The sequence below is a fragment of the Ranitomeya variabilis genome, chromosome 1 (assembly GCF_051348905.1).
Source record: "Ranitomeya variabilis isolate aRanVar5 chromosome 1, aRanVar5.hap1, whole genome shotgun sequence".
NCBI lineage: Eukaryota > Metazoa > Chordata > Amphibia > Anura > Dendrobatidae > Ranitomeya > Ranitomeya variabilis.
In genome coordinates, this window is record NC_135232.1 from 349,018,079 (window position 1) to 349,038,237 (window position 20,159).

General features: G+C 40.6%; 1 protein-coding gene across 2 annotated transcripts in view; it reads left to right on the top strand.

Moving 5' to 3' along the window:
• Window positions 1-20,159, top strand: part of LRRC2 (leucine rich repeat containing 2) — a 611,884-nt gene that overhangs the window by 566,308 nt on the left and 25,417 nt on the right. For both annotated transcript variants that reach the window (XM_077280930.1, XM_077280929.1), the window contains exons 6-7: window positions 7,877-8,022; window positions 14,618-14,770. In XM_077280930.1, coding sequence (XP_077137045.1) covers window positions 7,877-8,022; window positions 14,618-14,770 — 299 coding nt within the window. The remainder of the gene's footprint in view (window positions 1-7,876; window positions 8,023-14,617; window positions 14,771-20,159) is intronic.

A 20,159-nucleotide genomic window follows, 5' to 3' on the forward strand; every position in this document is an offset into this window, starting at 1 on the left:
AACACTGAAATATTCACTCATCTCTAGTCATCATCCAATATGGCCAGAGAATATTGTCTGAAGCTGGGCTGTGCGGCATCAGCCACTATAAAATCTTGCTCATTAGCCACCTTCTTGGCATTCAAAGCTTCCTCTTTGAGATTCTGCAGCATACGTTGTAATAGATAGAGCAGTCTGTCTCTGTCTTGGCAAGTAGGTCAGGCAAGTCTGGGTATGTTTTTAAAAAACACTGTTCAACCTAGTTAAGCACATGGGCCATGCATGAAACGTGTCCCAGCTTTTCGATCTTTAAAAGTGCTACCAAGTTACGCCCATTATCACACAACCAGATCTGGAGGTTAAGCGGGGATAGCCACTGATCGGTTTGGTCTTTTATCCCTTTCAACAGCTCTGCTGCATTGTGAACTTTATCATCCAAACAGATGTGTTTCAGCAGAGCGTGCTGCCGCTTCGCCAAGGCAGTGCTGCAGATCTCTCAGCTGAGAAATGATAGAGAGGCTAGTTCAGTTGAGGATGAGGAGGAGAAGGTGAGACAGGAACTGGCATATGAGGAGACTGAAACCCACCCTGATGGATGTTGGGCCCGCTATTCTTGGTGTAAGATGTGTGATGTCCCAGTCTCTGACTCTGTCCCAGACTTCACCAGATTCACCCAATGTGCCATCATGGAAATGTAGTGTTCCTGTCCACAAGAACTTGTCCACGTGTCTGTGGTTTGGTGGACCTTCCCTGTGACTGCGTTAGCCAGAGCACAGCTGATATTGTGTAATGCTTCCACTGCCAAGAGGTCACAGAAAGACTGTTCCCACAAACCAAAATGGCAACTGACTGTTGTGTCTGTGCAACCGCAGGTTGTGGGCAGGAAGCATCAGCACCTGATTACTGGACAGCAGATTAGGAAAGTCGTAACACAGGGAAAGGGGCTGTGGTTTCACCCTCAGACACAGATTTTGTACCCAGACATTCCTCCTACCTACTGGGGTGCTTGGCTGTCATGTGCTTCTGCATGCTGGTGGTGCTCAGGTTGGCAGTTTTCTTGCCTCTTCTCAGCTTTGCATAGCAGATGTTGTAACTTACAGTTGTTTTGTCTGATGGACTGCCATACAGGGGAACAACCCACCATTGGCCTGTAATCTAACTGAGTGGGGGGCTCTGTGGAATAGATCACCGAGTTCTCCCTCTGGTCAAACCACTACCTCTTCTTGCCCGTTTTCATGCTACAGATCCATCTCTCTGCCATGCTCACTATGCGTGCCACCGTTCCAGGTTGGATCAGTGGCCTCATCATCGAGCACGTTGTCTTCAAATTCATCAATCTGATCCTCTTTCTGAGTTGCGATTTTAGGTTGACCTCATGGCAACTGTGTGTCTTGATTATCTTTTACCTCTTCAAATATGAATTGAAATTTCCCAACGTGGCTTTCTTTTGCCTTTATGTGCTCAAATGTTTGTGCATCACTGCACTCCATCTCCTCATGACCCTCTTTAATGGTGCATGGTGAGAGGCCAGAATAATTATAAGGAAATGTAAACAGTTTCTCAGAGTGGCCATATTGAATGCATTATGAAAAAAAAATTCTTGACTTTATTTTTAACAAGTACCCTCACAGAGGTGTTATGTACAAATTACCTGCATTTAGCAATGTGTGGGTAATTTTTTTTAGCTATCAGCTTTATGACACACGCCAACAGCAGACTCAGGGATATTACTGGTAAATAGTGATGTTTGCGAATCTCAGCAGGCTTTTTGCCAGTCGCACAACTGCTAGCTAAACATACGATATTTATTTAACCAACAGCAGAGTAATTTTTTTGTTATATCGTCTTTAGGACTTGCCAACAGCAGACTCGGGTAAACTACTGAGAAAACCGAAAGAATCAACTTCACACACGGCAACGTGATAGAAAATATACATATATCTTTATTAACATACTAATTGTATAAGGAAAGCACAGCAATTCCCACAATACAGGAAAGAAAGGTAGAGTACCTATGAGGTTTTTCGGTTCAATTATGGGTTTTATTAATACCCCCCCTTTTTTGTCGGTCGAATTACGGGTTTATTTCGGCTTTTTTCCGTTTCTTATGCGGCGGTGTATGTTTTTTTCTTTGACCACGCATACACTGGACTTATACTGTGGGCGGTTCGTTCTATGGGTGGCGCTATACGCGTCAGTTTGACATCACTGCAGGTGCCGCGCCTTTTCTTGCAGACTGCAAGGGCAGGAGACTCACCTACATAGACCGGTTCGTGCGCATGCGCTAGACAGCTACTCGGCAATTAATTTTCCAGTTCCGGGGTCACCGACGCTGTACTACTTGGCTCCGTCTTTTACTTTCGTTTTCATAATATCTTCCGCCCAATCGCCGATGTCTTTACAGGCGACAGTTTAAGTCGCATTACGTTTGGTCTCTACCATTGGCTAATCTGTGTATATATACTCTAACTGGCCAGTACCCAACCACCCTTGGACGAAGCATTTCTTGTGAAACACGCGTCGGGTGTGGTGGGTCCTCAGTGCGCTCCCCCAACTGGTAACTATACCTGGTCCTTATGCATTTGATAGTATAGCATTTGCTTACAGTGTTACATGTCTGCTCACTTTGTGCACATACAGGATTTGCGCTATATTGTGGTATATGTAACCCTCATTTGGATATGCATATATTTTTACCTTATTTGTAAACATATGCATAATTGCACTTTACTATCCTGTATGGCACATGTGTAGTACTAGTTATTTAATCTTTTACACATTGTGTGCTAACTTATTAAGACATTAAGAAGTAGGATTTTGGGGTTGACGCTCAGAGGTACTCCACCTTTCTTTCATGTATTGTGGGAATTGCTGTGCTTTCTTTATACAATTGGTATGTTAATAAAGATATATGTATATTTTATATCACATTGCCGTGTGTGAAGTTGATTCTTTCAGTTTTCTATGTGCATTGCTTCATGGCCCCTTAGGGGATTTATATAGGTGTTTCGGGTAAACTACTGGTAAATAGTGTTGAGCATTCCGATACCGCAAGTATCGGGTATCGGCCGATACTTGCGGTATCGGAATTCCGATACCGAGATCCGATACTTCTGTGGTATCGGGAATCGGAATCGGAAGTTCCCAGTGTATGGTTCCCAGGGTCTGAAGGAGAGGAAACTCTCCTTCAGGCCCTGGGATCCATATCCATGTAAAAAATAAAGAATTAAAATAAAAAATAGGGATATACTTACCCTCTGACGCGCCCTGGTAGTAACCGGCAGCCTGCTTTGCTTAAAATGAGCGCGTTCAGCACCTTCCATGACGTCACGGCTTCTGATTGGTCGCGTGCCGCTCATGTGACCGCCACGCGACCAATCACAAGCCGCAACGTCATCCCTCAGGTCCTAAATTCCCTTCTAGGAATTTAGGACCTGAGGGATGACGTCACGGCTTCTGATTGGTCGCGTGGCGGTCACATGAGCGGCACGCGACCAATCAGAAGCCGTGACGTCATGGAAGGTACTGAATGCGCTCATTTTAAGCAAAGAAGGCTGCCAGTTCACAGCGGTAAGGTCCAGGCTGCGTCGGAGAGGTGAGTATATCAATATTTTTTATTTTAATTCTTTATTTTACACATTCATATGGATCCCAGGGCCTGAAGGAGAGTTTCCTCTCCTTCAGACCCTGGGAACCATCAGGGATACCTTCCAATACTTGAGTCCCATTGACTTGTATTGGTATCGGGTATCGGCGAGATCCGATACTTTGCCGGTATCGGCCGATACTTTCCGATACCGATACTTTCAAGTATCGGACGGTATCGCTCAACACTACTGGTAAATCATGATGTTTGTGTATCTCAGCAGGCTATGCACCAGTCACACAACTGCTAGATAAATATATGCTATTTCAGCAATAGGGGAGGAATATTATTTACTGTTGTGCTCAAAAGTTTACATACCCCATGTATGTTCCTATATGACAATGATCCAAAACACAAGGTCAAGTCGACCTGTCATTGGCTACAGCAGAACAAAGTGAAGTTTCTGGAGTGGTCATCTCGGTCTCCTGACCTCAATATCATTGAGCCACTCTGGGGAGATCGCAAGTGCACAGTTCATCCATGACAGCCCAGGAATTTACAGGAACTGGAGGCTTTTTGCCAAGAAGAGTGTGCAGCTTTACCATCTGAGAAAATAAAGAACCTCATCCACAACTACTCCAAAAGACTTCAAGCTGTCATTGATGTTAGAGGGGGCAATACACGGTATTAAGAAATGGGGTATGTAATCTTTTAATCAGGGTCATTTGGATGTTTTGAGTTGTCATTATTATTTAAAAAGAGAAAACACAATAGTTTGACAATAAATGGCTTCACCCAACCACTAACCATGAGTGGAGAAAAAGTTTTAGTGTTATGATTCATATTCTCTGAAAAAAGGCAAAGAAAGGAAAAATTCTACGGAGGTATGTAAACTTTTGAACACAACTGTACATTCCACTGTAATGCAACAATAAACATGCTAAACTGTATGGTTGAGTCATTGAATCCTTAAATTTTTTTTAAACGAATATATTTTGAACGTGTACTTGATGTACTTATACAGTCAAAAAGGCTTTGCAGAAAGGGAAAAGCTAGACAGAACTTATGAGAATGGTCATCATAGACCCCTGAACTGCAACAACTTGCATGCCTTATTAAAATATTGCACATTACAAACACTTTATGTGCAGCTATCATCTGGTGTTGGGGAAAAGTGTGTGCTAATCCAGGTTTTGTTCATTTTTATGAAAGTAAGCCTGTCTGCATTCTCTGTTGAAAGACGAAAGCACCTGTCTGTTATGACCCTCCCTTCCCACCCCAGTGACACTAAAAACCTGCTGAGACAAGACACTAGTTGCAGGGCAGCACAATACCTCCAAGACATAGAGCTCATGCCAGGTGTCGAGATTTGAGACCCAATAGTTGACATTCGCCTCGGATTTAGGGAGTATGCTGGTTTGGTCAGCAAAGTATTGCTTAACCATCTTTTAAACCTTTTTCCTTCTTGTTAAATATACTAAGTCATCAGGCGCTGGGCTGCTGTCATGAAATTGGTCCACGCCTTTGACAGTCTACCCCTTCCTCTGCTTGTGTGACTCCCTGGCCTCTCCTCCTTAGTTGGGCAAGGAAGCTTACTCCCTGTCGCTAGTATTGCCTGATAGGAATTTTTCAACATATTTTCCACAATGGCCTTTTGGTACAGCACTATTTTAGAAGACCTCACCACCTCAGGAAGAAAAGATGCAAAGTTCTCCGTGTAGCGAGGGTCTAGGATGTTAAACAACCAGTACTCGTTTTCTGCCAGAATGAATGTAACGCAAGGATCATGGGAAAAGCCTTATTTGCCAAGCTCCATACAGCCAACATTTTCCTGTCTCCACCATGATGACAACTCTCCATCTCCTCCTCCTGCTCTTTCCTCTCTTTAGCCCATCCATGAAGGAGAGATGGGACGAAGATTGTGTTGTTACTAGCCTCTGTTGTGCTAGCCAGTAGCTACTGTTCCTTCTCTTCCTCCACTTCCTCAGCATTCACCTCCTCATTGATACCCAATCCATGCTGAATAGATGAGATGAGGCTGGGCTGGCTACAATCTCTCTGTGTTATGTCTTCCATAATCCCCACCTGATCTGCATGTAAAGCTTGATCTTTAGTTGTGAGCAATAAAATAAAATAAAACTTAGCGGCAACTGTGTTTTATCATCATCTTCCTACTTATCCCAAATTTGCCATTCCCCACAGTCATATTCTTGTGGCTGTGGCTGCTCTAAGGTTTGTTCATCACTAAACAGCATGTCCTCCTCTCCCTCTTGGACCCTGCTGGTTGACAATCCACAGTCCAAAAAAAAAATTGTTGTAAAGAGCTTCTTGGAATGTCCTAATGTGAGATCACTTGTCTCCTGGCACTCAACATGGTGGGAGGAAGGAGGATCAGGGTGAGGATTAAGTGATCCAGACTTTAGGCTGGTGAGACTAGACTTTGTGGTCCTGCCAAGCATGGTGAAAGCATTATCTCCTATACAACTGACCACCTGTTCGCACTGCTCTGGCTTCAGAAGTGGTGTACCGTGCTTCCCTGCAAAGTGGGGCAGGAACCTATATGTTGTGGATGGGCGTGCTTCTTGTGCTCAAGCAAAAGGCATAGCCACACGTGCTCAAGGACCTCGACACCTGCATGCACCATCATCAGCACTTCAACTTCACCATCTCTTACTGCACACCTTACTCATTGTGTAATTGCTTGGTCTCTTGAAACCAAGTTTATTTTTAATAACATAAAAAAGTTGGTCACCTGCAGCAATCAAACCAGTTTTTGTGAGTTTACTCTATCATAATGTAACAGAAAAAATGCAAAAGTGTATGGATGACAATCAAGTTCAATTCTGAAAAATCTTTTCATACTTTTTAACAGTTTTAGATATCACATAAATATTCACAAAGCATGTAACACTGTATGGATGAGAAATGGAAGTTTACAAAATTTCTTAAACTTTACCAGTTTTAGAGATCACAGAATTATTCACAGACCACATAACACTGTATGTCTGAGAAATTGAAGCCTGCAAACTTTTAAAAGCTATTTAGTAGTGTTAGAGATCAAAGAGATGTTCACAGACCATGTAACACTTAATGTCTGAGAAATCGAACCCTACAAAATTTTTAAAGCTAATAGTCACAGACCACATAAAACTGTATGTCTGAGAAATAGAAGCTTACCAAGTTTTTAAAAGCTTTTGTTCACTTTTAGAGATTACAGAAATGTTCATAGACTTTGTAATACTGTATATTTGTGAAATGTAAGCCTACAAAATTTGTAAAAATTTTTGTTTACTTTTAGAGATTAAAGAAATGTTCACAAACCACGTAACACTGCATGGCTGAGAAATGGAAGCCTACAAAATTTTTAAATGCTTTTTCTCAGTTTTAGATATCACAGAAAATTACTCCACACTAAAGAATAGTGTATGGCTGAGAAATGTAATCCAGAAAAAAATTTCATTGATTTTTGGGTGTGCTATACAACACAAAAAAAGACCTCAAAGTACGTTATATTTGATGGATCAAAATATATTGACTTTTTTCAACCCCCACAAAGCACTGCAGCTTTAAATTTGCCAATGGACTGCACAGGCTTAATACCTGTCTACAGACTGGATTCTGTCACTCTTCTTGCTCCTGCGACTCTCTTTTCCTCCCTAGGCTAACTGCAGACTGTATGTGCTGCAAATGATTAGCCCTTAGAAGGCTGTTAGTATGATGGCTCAGCTTCAACACCTGTATCAACACTACATGTCTCTGATTTATGATACAGTGCACACAGGCCTAGACAAGCACTCTCTCTCCAATACGAAGTGTCACAGAGCTGTGTAATGGCATCAGTGTGCTAAGCCTGGCGGCGCCTGTCCTTTTATAATGTCAGACGGCTAGCCAATCACAGTAATGCCATAACTAAGATGGCTACGGCATTATGGTGACTCACAGGCAATTTCTGCATGCTTATTGGCTGCGTAACAGGCAACAAAGATGCAGATTTGACTTTTACATCGAGCACCGCCCATTACTCGCCGTGTAACGAGCACATCCGAACACTGTGATACTCGCCTGATAACTGAGATAACGTTCGCTCATCCCTAATAACAATGATAATCTCTGAAATTTGCTCTACTATGAAATATTAGAAAACATGTACATTTTAGGGGCTTGTAATTATTTTAAGTTTAAAGAGCTGTAAAATAATGACAGTTTGTCTTGCTTTAATTATATTTACCATGTATACGTCTTTAAAATTGTGGAGTCTTAGACTATTTCTACAATCTTCATTGTCATGAATGTTTCTTGTTTTCTTTCCAGTTGAGTAATCTGAAAAAGGTCACTTTTGTTGATTTGTCAGCAAACAAATTCTCTTCTATTCCAATTTGTGTCTTACGGATGTCAAGTTTGCAATGGTTGGACATCAGCAGTAATAACTTAAAGGATCTTCCACAGGACATAGACAGGTAAATGTGATTCATGCTCAAAATCAGTGCTATCATGAGACTTAGTTTCCTATTTTTGATTGACTTGCACACATCATTTATTGACATATGGATGGTATAATAAGAAACGTGGAGAAATGGTCAGTGTAACTGGAAGTACTGTTTTTTTTCTAATGACCAGTCAAATGACAGTGAGGCTTGCAATCAAAAAAATGCATTGTCATAGTAATAAAATCAAATTCAACCAGTTCTAATTGTTTTAGACAGCAAAACACAAAAACCCTTAACACTTTAAAGAAATAGAAATTGTATATCATATTATCATAGTCTTTTTTTGTTATTAATGCAGTGTTACTTCACTTTTTATTTAAAGGCAAATATGCACTTTACATATATTAGCTTGTACAGCAGCCATCTGGTATTTTTGCCATTTTAGTTACTGACTACTAATTGTTTAAACACATTTGTTTTCTTATCATACTACATTTGTCATTTAGCTAAATGAACAGTCTCTGATGCTTAGGTACATTATATTTTTTTCAAAATTATAATTCATTTTAATGACTATTATTAGGGATGAGCGAACATTCTCAGATAACATGTCCCAGCAGCTGCAGGTTTCGAGGCTGTTAGACAGCCTCAACACATGAGGGGATTACCTGTTAGTGATAAGGCATTTTAGTCACAAAAAACGTAAGTCGGTAAGATCTGTCAACATTGTGATTCCAGAAATTGCTGCAGCTCTAGACCGAATTAATACCAGTATTATAAGGGTATGTGCACACTTAGATGGAACCTCTGTGGATTTTTCCACACCTGTTTTGAGAAATCGGCAGGTAAAATGCACTGCATTTTACCTGCGGATTTACTGCGGATTTACCACTTTTTTTGCGGATTTTGTGCGGATTCCACCTGCGGTTTTACACCTGCGGATTCCTATTATGGAGCAGGTGTAAACCGCTGTGGAATCCGCACAAAGAATGAACATGCTGCGGAATAAACAACGCAGCGTTTCTGCGCATTTTTTTCCGCAGCATGTGCACTGCTGATTTTGTTTTCCATAGGTTTACATGGTACTGTAAACTCATGGAAAACAGCTGCGAATCCACAGCGTCAAAACCGCTGAGGATTCGCAGCAAAATCCGCAACATGTGCACATACCTTAAAAGTGACCTACCTGCTTGCTGCTGTTTCTCAGTCTCTTGGCCATGATCCAGACAGTCTCACATTGAACAGGGAATCTATCAGACAGACATTGAGAGATTCCAGCAAATGTTATCAAAGCTTCCTTCAATAGCAATGGTCCACTGTATGTACACTTGGACAAGAAAATGTTTGCAAGCAAGACTCAGAATGAAACTGCTGAGCAACTGTCAGTACTAGTGTCAGGAAAAGGAACTGATAAGTTTTCGTCGGTCCAGGTGCTTATCATTGGGCCCATTGGATATCCAAAGTGATATAAGCTCTGAAGATCTTCATGTTTCGCCACCAATTTTTTTTTTACTTTGATAAATTTACCAAAATTCAAATGAGCATGTTTGATATGGCATTGAAAAGGGATGGGGAATATGTATTCCACTATCTTGCTAACTATTTGGCATGAAGGAGGGACTTCCCAAATATAGGAGTCAGAGCTCTCCCAAATGAATGATACAGGGCCACCTGAGGTCTCTTACCAAACTCAGGTTTCACACCACATGCTGTAAATTGTAAGCGAAGGGCGCATAATGACATGGAGGTGGTGGCGGGTGAAGCCCAAAATTCAAAAGGGCATGTTTGAAATGGGGAATATGTATTCCGCTATCTAGCTAACTATTTAGCATGGGGGAAGGACCTCCAAAAAACCAGCGCAATAGTCAGACAACATTATTCCCAGATACCATATGTTAGGAGTCGAATTCCCGCCGCTGCACAAGGGGAATCTCGAGCCATGTCTGCTGTGGTCTCCCATTCTGCTTCAGCCGCAGTGGAGCCTGCTCAGCGGAGATGTTGGTCCCAGTGTCTCTCTCAGCCTGATACTGTGTAAAGGGTTACTGCTGCCTTTCCAGGTTCTGCTTTTGTAGCCAGCACTGGTCAGCGGTGTGCAGGCTTTTCTGAGACTATGTCCTGCTTTGCACAAACTGAGCATGCCCACGGGAGGACCTCTCATTGGAGGTTGGGGGTCAGATGCTCAGGCCCTGTAGCAGCTCCTATTGGACCACTTAGAAGGTCCTTGTCTGCTACAGCTATAAAAGGTTTGCATGGCCGCACGGCCATGCACTAGTATCAAACCAAATTCTATGAGCTTAGCGCCAGTGTGGTCATGTCTGGATGTGGTTAGGGTTTGGCTGAAATAAGCCCCTAGAATATCGGCACCTCCGGTGAGGAGTTTGTATGTGTGTATTCAGGGCCTTGGCTGAAATAAGCCACTAGAATACCAGCACCTCCGGTGAGGAGTTGTTTGCCTGCTTCTCTGACTGCATGACCACAGTTTTGCTCTGTTTGGTAGCTGTGTACCTCTGTGAGGTTAACAGGGCACAGCATCTTGTTTCTAGCGAATCTGTGGAGTTAACAGAGTTCGCTTATACCGCCATATAGCGCTGCCATTTGCCAGCAGCAGGTTCCTCTCCAGCACGGTGGACCCTGGGTTGTGAACACACCTATTAGTACATATATATATATATACACTCACCGGCCACTTTATTAGGTACACCATGCTAGTAACGGGTTGGACCCCCTTTTGCCTTCAGAACTGCCTCAATTCTTCGTGGCATAGATTCAACAAGGTGCTGGAAGCATTCCTCAGAGATTTTGGTCCATATTGACATGATGGCATCACACAGTTGCCGCAGATTTGTCGGCTGCACATCCCAAAGATGCTCCATACAAGGCAGGATGGATCCATGCTTTCATGTTGTTTACGCCAAATTCTGACCCTACCATCCGAATGTCGCAGCAGAAATCGAGACTCATCAGACCAAGCAACGTTTTTCCAATCTTCTACTGTCCAATTTCGATGAGCTTGTACAAATTGTAGCCTCAGTTTCCTGTTCTTAGCTGAAAGGAGTGGTACCCGGTGTGGTCTTCTGCTGCTGTAGCCCATCTGCCTCAAAGTTCGACGCACTGTGCGTTCAGAGATGCTCTTAGGCCTACCTTGGTTGTAACGGGTGGCGATTTGAGTCACTGTTGCCTTTCTATCAGCTCGAACCAGTCTGCCCATTCTCCTCTGACCTCTGGCATCAACAAGGCATTTCCGCCCACAGAACTGCCGCTCACTGGATTTTTTTTCTTTTTCGGACCATTCTCTGTAAACCCTAGAGATGGTTGTGCGTGAAAATCCCAGTAGATCAGCAGTTTCTGAAATACTCAGACCAGCCCTTCTGGCACCAACAACCATGCCACGTTCAAAGGCACTCAAATCACCTTTCTTCCCCATACTGATGCTCGGTTTGAACTGCAGGAGATTGTCTTGACCATGTCTACATGCCTAAATGCACTGAGTTGCCGCCATGTGATTGGCTGATTAGAAATTAAGTGTTAACAAGAAGTTGGACAGGTGTACCTAATAAAGTGGCCAGTGAGTGTATATATATATATATATATATATATATATATATATATATATATATATATACTCGGTGTGTTCTGCCAACCCTAACACCATATGTGAGTCATAAAGGCACGCAGGCATCTTCTCCATGCTCTGTCCATTTAGCTTTAGCACTTTCCCATCCATTTCAGCTTTTTTCCCATGCCCTCAGACCTGTTTGTTGTGTCCATCAGAAAAATATTCGGCTTTCCTATTGACTTGCATTGGATTTGTTATTGGGTACGAATACACGAATATTAGAAATTATTTGTGCCGATTTCTCCCGAATATTTCAATATTCGCTCATCACTAATGATGAACAGAACCTTTTTCCTGTCCCTGGTAAAAGGAGAAGGTTATATCTAAAAATAGATACGGCATTAAGGAATCCATGGTAATGATAACAATCCCCACTGAACTTTGCAAGCAGCAGCATGCGTGCGTTTGATTGTAACTCAATCATTTCTTTTTGCTGACCCAACATCTGAGTTTGCAGCTTAGAAATTGTTTCTTGGTATATGGTACCAAAATTCTGAAGTTCAGTAACTTGCTGTATCAGACTCCATTTTGTGAGCGAGATTTTTCTGTTATGGACTGACCTGGGTTGAAGTAGTGATATTGCAACCACTAGGGGCATCACAGGCAGGTAGCATAGTCAGGAATAGCCAGTGGGTTGGTACATGGAAGCAGCAATGTAATCTTTTAATGAAGGAGCAGGTGAAAGGAAGCTTGATTAAAGGCTGGTAACACAATACTGTTGCAAGGAAGGAAGTGCAATGCCAGGTTTAAGTAAGGTGTTCAATCAGGGTGGAGCCAATCTGGAATTCAGGATGGAGGCAATCAGAACAATACAGGTACTAGTATCTGGGTTAGCAAGGAACTGTCCAAAGGGAATAGCTGCCGCCTGTTGCACAGCTGCAGTGCTCAACTTCTGACACTTGAACTCCAGCAGTACCACTTCACCATTCACCACAAGAAGGGCCGTGAACACGGTAATGCCTAATGGATTACCTCGGTGAAGAGAGGTTATGGACAGGCACGCTGGGGGAACAGTGGAATGTGCTTCCCCTAGCACCTTCTAAAGGGGGGAGATGTGAAGAATATGGGGAATATAACTTCATACCAATAAACTGTTTTATATCCATGTGAAGCTGAGACTGAGCACCTGGCTTAGCAGATGGTCCAGCTTGAACTGAAAAAGCTCACACCCCAGCAGCCTAGTTGCTACCAAGGCCTTCCAGGGATAATAAAGCTCTGCTGGAACCCAAGCTGCTTATCCCAAGCTGCTGATGTACAGGAGCTGTAATTTTAGAATGAGTTATGGGGTTATCATACATCCTAGCCGTATACCAGTTACATTTTCGAGATCTTGGGAATGCCTGCCGGGGTCTCATTCTGTTCTAGCACCCCAGGTTGGGGAGACACTTAGAAAGGCTAGTAGAAGCTTGTTAGTGAGGTCATCTTTGGTTTCCAACAGTAACAGAAGCCTGACACCAAAACTGCCTCTCTATGACCTTCCGTAGAGAAATTATGAGCCATCACAGACTTTGGCATTTCTATTAACAAAGCCAGGGTGAGGGAAGCTAGGACCATCCCAGGTACAGTAAATGGAGAGACAAATTGAGAAGTTAGGTGCTCGTGCGAGACTGTGGCCCATTGTTCACTTCTACAGGGAGGTCATGCCAGGTATTGTGTTGAAAAAAATGGAAACAACTGATACCCTACACCTCCGATGTGGCTGCCGGCATCAAGGCCGACCATCAAGCCAGTAAATGACTTGTGGATCATCTGCTTATACTTATTGTACTACCACCTGCATTTGCATATCTGACAATTGTCTATGCATATGCATTGTGTATATAGTATTTTGTCTATTGTGTCCTTAATATGACTAAATATCCAATTTAACTTTAGAATGCTGTTTTATCTTGATCCATGAATCCACACATCCAAGTTCTCAATTTAATGTCATATGCTACTGGGGCAGGTTTCTGGCCTGATATAATCCCGATAACGGATCGGGCTTATATCCAATGAGGAACTGGTTGTAGGCCTACCTGGCTGGCAAGGTTTTGTTTTACTGATGCTAGTGAAAGGGTTCTCTCAGTCTGTCAGTGTTGTGCCACATCAGAACTCCCAGTGCCTCCCTGTGCCCATGTGGAAAGAGGGTGTATGTGTAAAACTGTGACAAGCTGACATTATGTATCCCAGGGGTTGCAAAACATCACGTTGGTGGATATGGGGAGACAGTAGTGCGTGACCTCCCTGACATATTAGTGATGTCAGGTGGGGATACGAGGTGCAGTTCTTCACACTACATATGTGCTGGAAAAGTATTGTTTGGGGACACAACAAGACTCAGTGGTGAGGAGTGCCAATTGAATTCTGGAGCTCAATTTTGACTGTAATCAATGTCTCATTTGAAGAGCCCCTGACAAGTCAAAACAGCTGAAACCCCCCAAAGTGACCCAATTTTGGAAACTAAACCTCTTGAGAAATTTGTCTAGGGGCATAGTGAGCATTTTTAAATTTCAGGCGATTTACAGAATTGTATATCACTAGGCTGAGTTAATGGAAAATTACCATTTTTTTCCACTAAAATGTTGCTTTGGTCCTAAGTTTTTAATTTTACAAAGGAATAAAAGGAGAAAATGAGCTGTACAATTTGTAATGCAATTTCTCCTGAGTTTGAAAATACCCTATATGTGGTTGAAATCTACTTTTGGGGTACAGTGCAAAGCTCTAAAGGGAAGAAGTGCCATATTGGAGTTCAGATTTTTCTAGAATAGCTTGAAGGAGCAATGTCACATGGGCAGAGCCCCTGAGGTGCCAGAAGAGCAGAACCCCTCAATAAATTACCCCATTTTATAAACTATACTGCCAAATGAATTCATCTAGGGGTGCAGTGAGAATGTTGACACCACATTTGGCTCAGAATTTCATACCATTGGTCGGTGAAGAAAGAATAATTTTAGACCATTCATATGGTAAATAACTTATTTATGTGTACATTTTTAGAATGGTGTAAGCATTTATTTTATTTTACAGATTGGAAGATCTTGAAACCTTGCTGATGCAAAAGAACAATATTACCTACTTGCCTTTTGAGCTTACTAATCTCACCTATTTGAAACTATTGGTGGTCAGTGGCGACAACTTGGTTGAAATACCCTCTGCACTAGTAGAGAATCCCTCACTGAAGTAAGTTCTGTAGATTTCATAGAAAAAGTAAGATATCTTCTTTTATATTATTATTACTTAATAAAGTACAGTTGAAACTTGAATCTGGGATGATCTCACGCTCCTTCTCACTATTATTATTATTATTTTTCTATTACCATTTATTGCATGGTGCTTTACATGTGAAAATGGGTATACATAATAAAAACAAGTACAATATTCTTGAGAAAAATGAGTCCCTGACTTGTGCAGGAGGACAGAGGACCCTGCCGCGAGGGCTTACAGTCTACAAGGGATAGGTCCAGATCCAGTAGGTGCAAACAGAGGTGGTTGTGCAGAAGTATGGTGGAACAAGGGTTACTGCAGGTTGTATGATCGTCAGAAGATGTAGGTCTTCAGGTTCATTTTGAAGGCTTTCACTGTACCCGAGAGTCTGGTTTAGAGAGTTCCAGAGTATGGGAGATGCATTGTGTCTATGGGAGTTCAGTCTCTTGTGGACACAATGCTGTTACTGGGTTTCTAAAACATGGTTTGTCACGTCATATTTGCATGCACCATAAACAAGATTTTGGGTGTATAAAAATCTCACCCATTGAACATATTCCATCTGAGTGCTCCAATAGAATCCAATGTATCAACAGAAAGGAGGTTTACCCTGAAACTACAAGGGCTGAATGAAACATTAAAAGTATTTCTATAGTGTTCTCTAATGTTTTTATAACAAATAAAGCAAAACTCACACAAAAAAATTCAAAAAATGTGGGGGGGTTTTCTGTTTTTTTTTTCACATTAAATAAGGTCTTCACTAAAATTGATTTACAATGTGTATGTTAAATATATATATATTTTTTGTATAACAATTTTTTTTACTATTAAAGATTATGTAGAGGCACCCGTCATTCACTCATCATTTTATCATAATTAATTTATTCAATAATTTATTCAAATTTTCTTTTTTATAATTAATAAAACCACAATTTTTTTATTTTTATTTTTAGCATACATTTTTTATAAATTACTGTTATTCAATATACATTTTAATTGATTTTTATACTACTAATATTGATGTTTTTTTAGGTATTCAAATTTTTTTAAGCTTCAAGGGTCAGTTAACAGAATAGCTCAGAGGTCTGTACCCCGAGGTACTTTTACCTCCACGATGTTTCCAAGGATGGCAGGTTCTAATCCTGGTCTGCAATTAAGACGAGAGAATATTATGAAAAAAGTTTTTTCAATCTTAGCAGACTTTTTATTTTCTTTCTTTTCAATTTTATTTGCAGAAAAATCTTACATTTTAATGTCATATATAATTTTTATTCTAACAAATTGCATTTTTAATCACTGTTGTTTAGATATGTAACAAATTTGTTTGTATTTTAAATATAACTGCAGCGTTCAGGGCGCCAGGTGTGTTTGACGCCCATTTTTTCTATGTCCATCCCACCCTATATATGGGAGTAATACCATGTGGTGAGTATTGGCTATATACCTGAGGAAGTGGACAGGACGTCTAGGAAACATGCAGTTTTATAGCCCTGAATAAAGTATGCAACTCTTCTGAACTCTGTGATTCCCTTGCCTGATTTTGGAGGAGCGCAGAATTGTCGGCATCTTGAAAATCCTATCCAGAATTTCGGTGCCTTCTGCAGCCCTCCTATCATACTTACTATATGTGTTGAGCATACTCATAAAGTGTAAAGGTGAGAATTTTACCTTACAGTAAACTGATTGTTATTTGCGTTATTGCGCCCCTCTTTACCGTTTCCAATTAACACATGTTGACAGATGTGACCACGAAGAATATGTATGACAAATATTAAGCACTGCATATGTTAGCTGTTACAGATAACGGAAGGAAATAAAACTGCTGAAGCATCTTGTGGGTTGTGAGTATGGTAAAGTACCCCAACTCACAGCTTGTCTGTGTGCTCATTGCATATGTATGTTTGCAAATTCTTACTGATTCATTGCCATATTAATTGAAGTCATAAATATGGAAACTTGCTTGTGATTTTCTCTTGTGTAATTAACCTAACAGATCTTCTTATCCTCCCTTTAAATAAAAGAGACTGCAAAATAAAGACTACAAAATGTTACATTTTCTGAAATATATTCAGTTTTATTTTAATGTATATTCCTAAAAAATGTTCAGTATTAAATATTTATAGGTGTTGTCCAAAATTACAAAAAAAGGCTTATTTTTCCAGAATCATCAAAACGTACATGGTTTTGTCTTGTTTTCAATTCAAAGTAGATTCAAAGTAGATACACAGCAATAAGAAATGCAGCCTATGAGGAAAAAGACGTTCCTTTTTTGTAATCAAGGACAACTCTTAATATGCTACAATATTTTATTCTGAGACATCTAGTTATCTAATCAGCTGGACTACCGGTATTTTAAAAAAAAATAATCAACTGGCTCTATTCAGTTTTCATAATATTTTTTTAAGGTTTACAAGTCTCAAATGAAAGTCTTTTTGGTCTCCTGCATGTAACCTTTGAAATAATTGTACATCATTAGCTGGAAATACATAGCAACAAAATGTCATAAGTTATTTTCAAAACTGCTGTAAAATAAAAATTTTTCTCGAAATAGGATAACCCTTTCATTCCATAGACTGTTTTCCCCGTCCTGATCAGGCCAAATTGTTCAATTCTGACCAGTGTTGCTTTATATGGTAATAACATTAGAATTCTTCAAAATATCCCAGCACTACTTCATGATAGTAGTAAATTTAAGTCGATTTAATTAATGTTAATGAAAATATCGAAAATTTGACATAAAATAAGAAAAATTCACAATTTTTTAACTTTTAATTTTTATGCCCTCAAAAAATAATAGTTAGACCACACAAAATAATTAATAAATTAATAATAATAATAATAATATTATGTAAACATGTTGTAAATACGATTTATTAATTATCAATTATCATTTTTTAAGCATATTTTTATGTTAGAAAGTTAAAAAGTTTAACAAATATGCAGTAATTTTTCATTTTTCCTACAAAATGTACTAATCCCATCTTTTTAGCGATCAATTCACTTTAAGGCTGGGGGCACACTTGCAAGTGCACTGCGAGAAATGAGGACCGGAATGCTCAGCTGAATAGAAATACATGCAGCCAGTTCATTTTCCCATGCTCCAGAGTTCAGCGCAGGTCAGTCTGCGAGTCAGTGCAGCATCATGATGACACCACTAGTAACTGATGCTGCGCCGGCAGCATCTCATTCATTCACCAGTAGTTTGCAGCCGGATCGGTCACATCTTAGCACCGTTCTGGTTGCAAACTGTATATAACCAAGATATGGATTACGGCGTGGGACACAGAGATGGACAGGTATGGGTATATTGTTGGTTTATTATTTTAAGGGTTTGATTCACCATTTCCTTACCCGCAATATTGTCTTGCGCTGGCATGTACTCCGGAGGACAGAGAATGAACTTCAATCCAATATTGCGGCCAGCATGCAGCCAGCGGGTAAGGAAAGGGTGAATCAAACACCCGAAAACCCCGCCCATATGACCCAAAACCGGTCCCGCCAAATTCAGGTGACAGGTTCCCATTAAGGTAAAATAATATTTTATTAATTAAATACATGTCCAGTAATTTGCACACACACTGTACTAATTGTATTTGTCACTGACATCTATATATCTACCTATTCTATATGTATTTAGTGTATGTAATCCATATATTCTATCCTGTCAGTTCCTGCAGAGATTTTACAGAAGCCGGCAGATGAATTACCGGCTTTTCCTCTATTTTTCTGTGTAATATAAATACATATGTATATGTGTATGTTACTGACGTGTGTGTATATATATATATACATATATATATATATATATATATATATATATATATATTCTATGTATACTGTATATATCTATTCTATCCTAACGTGTCAGTGTGATTTTACTGTACTCACATATGAATTGCCGACTTTTAATCTATATATATATATATATATATATAGATCAAAAAAAGAAGCAGCACTCCATTTTCAAAAAGGTGCAGGATTTATTCAAATCCACATGTCTATGCGACGTTTCAGCTCTACTGAGCTTTTCTCAAGCCTTGGCTTGGCTTGGCTTGAGAAAAGCTCAGTAGAGCTGAAACGTCGCATAGACATGTGGATTTGAATAAATCCTGCACCTTTTTGAAAATGGAGTGCTGCTTCTTTTTTTGATCTATACTGAATACTGACGACCGGTGGACGGGTTGTCTGGAGGCTTTGCACCCTAAAGATAAGTTACACCAGTGTGCTGTTCCTTTTTTACTATATTTATATATATATATATATATATATATATACAGTATATATACAGTACAGACCATCTCATTTAAAGATCCTTCTTATTTAAAGATCTTTCAGTCTTTTCATGACTATGAAAATTGTAAATTCACACTGAAGGCATCAAAACTATGAATTAACACATGTGGAAATATAATTTCAGTTGTTTCACAGTTTTTTGTTAAGTATATGTCTTATATTCTAGGTTCTTCAAAGTAGCCACCTTTTGCTTTGATGACTGCTTTGCACACTCTTGGCATTCCCTTGATGAGCTTCAAGAGGTAGTCACCGGGAATGGTCTTCCAACAATCTTGAAGGAGTTCCCAGAGATGCTTAGCACTTGTTGGCCCTTTTGCCTTCACTCTGCGGTCCAGCTCACACCAAACCATCTCGATTGGGTTCAGGTCTGGTGACTGTGGAGGCCAGGTCATCTGGCGTAGCACCCCATCACTCTCCTTCTTTGTCAAATAGCCCTTACACAGCCTGAAGGTGTGTTTGGGGTCATTGTCCTGTTGAAAAACAAATGATGGTCCAACTAAACGCAAACCAGATGGAATAGCATGCCGCTGCAAGATGCTGTGGTAGCCATGCTGGTTCAGTATGCCTTCAATTTTTAATAAATCCCCAACAATGTCACCAGCAAAGCACCCCCACACCATCACACCTCCTCCTCCATGCTTCACAGTGGGAACCAGGCATGCAGAGTCCATCCATTCACCTTGGTTGGAACCAAAGATCTCAAATTTGGACTCATCAGACCAAAGCACAGATTTCCACTGGTCTAATGTCCATTCCTTGCGTTCTTTAGCCCAAACAAGTCTCTTCTGCTTGTTGCCTGTCCTTAGCAGTGGTTTCCTAGCAGCCATTTTACCATGAAGGCCTGATGCACAAAGTCTCCTCTTAACAGTTGTTGCAGAGATGTGTCTGCTGCTAGAACTCTGTGTGGCATTGACCTGGTCTCTAATCTGAGCTGCTGTTAACCTGCGATTTCTGAGGCTGGTGACTCCGATAAACTTATCCTCAGAAGCAGAGGTGACTCTTGGTCTTCCTTTCCTGGGACGGTCCTCATGTGAGCCAATTTCTTTGTAGTGCTTGATGGTTTTTACAACTG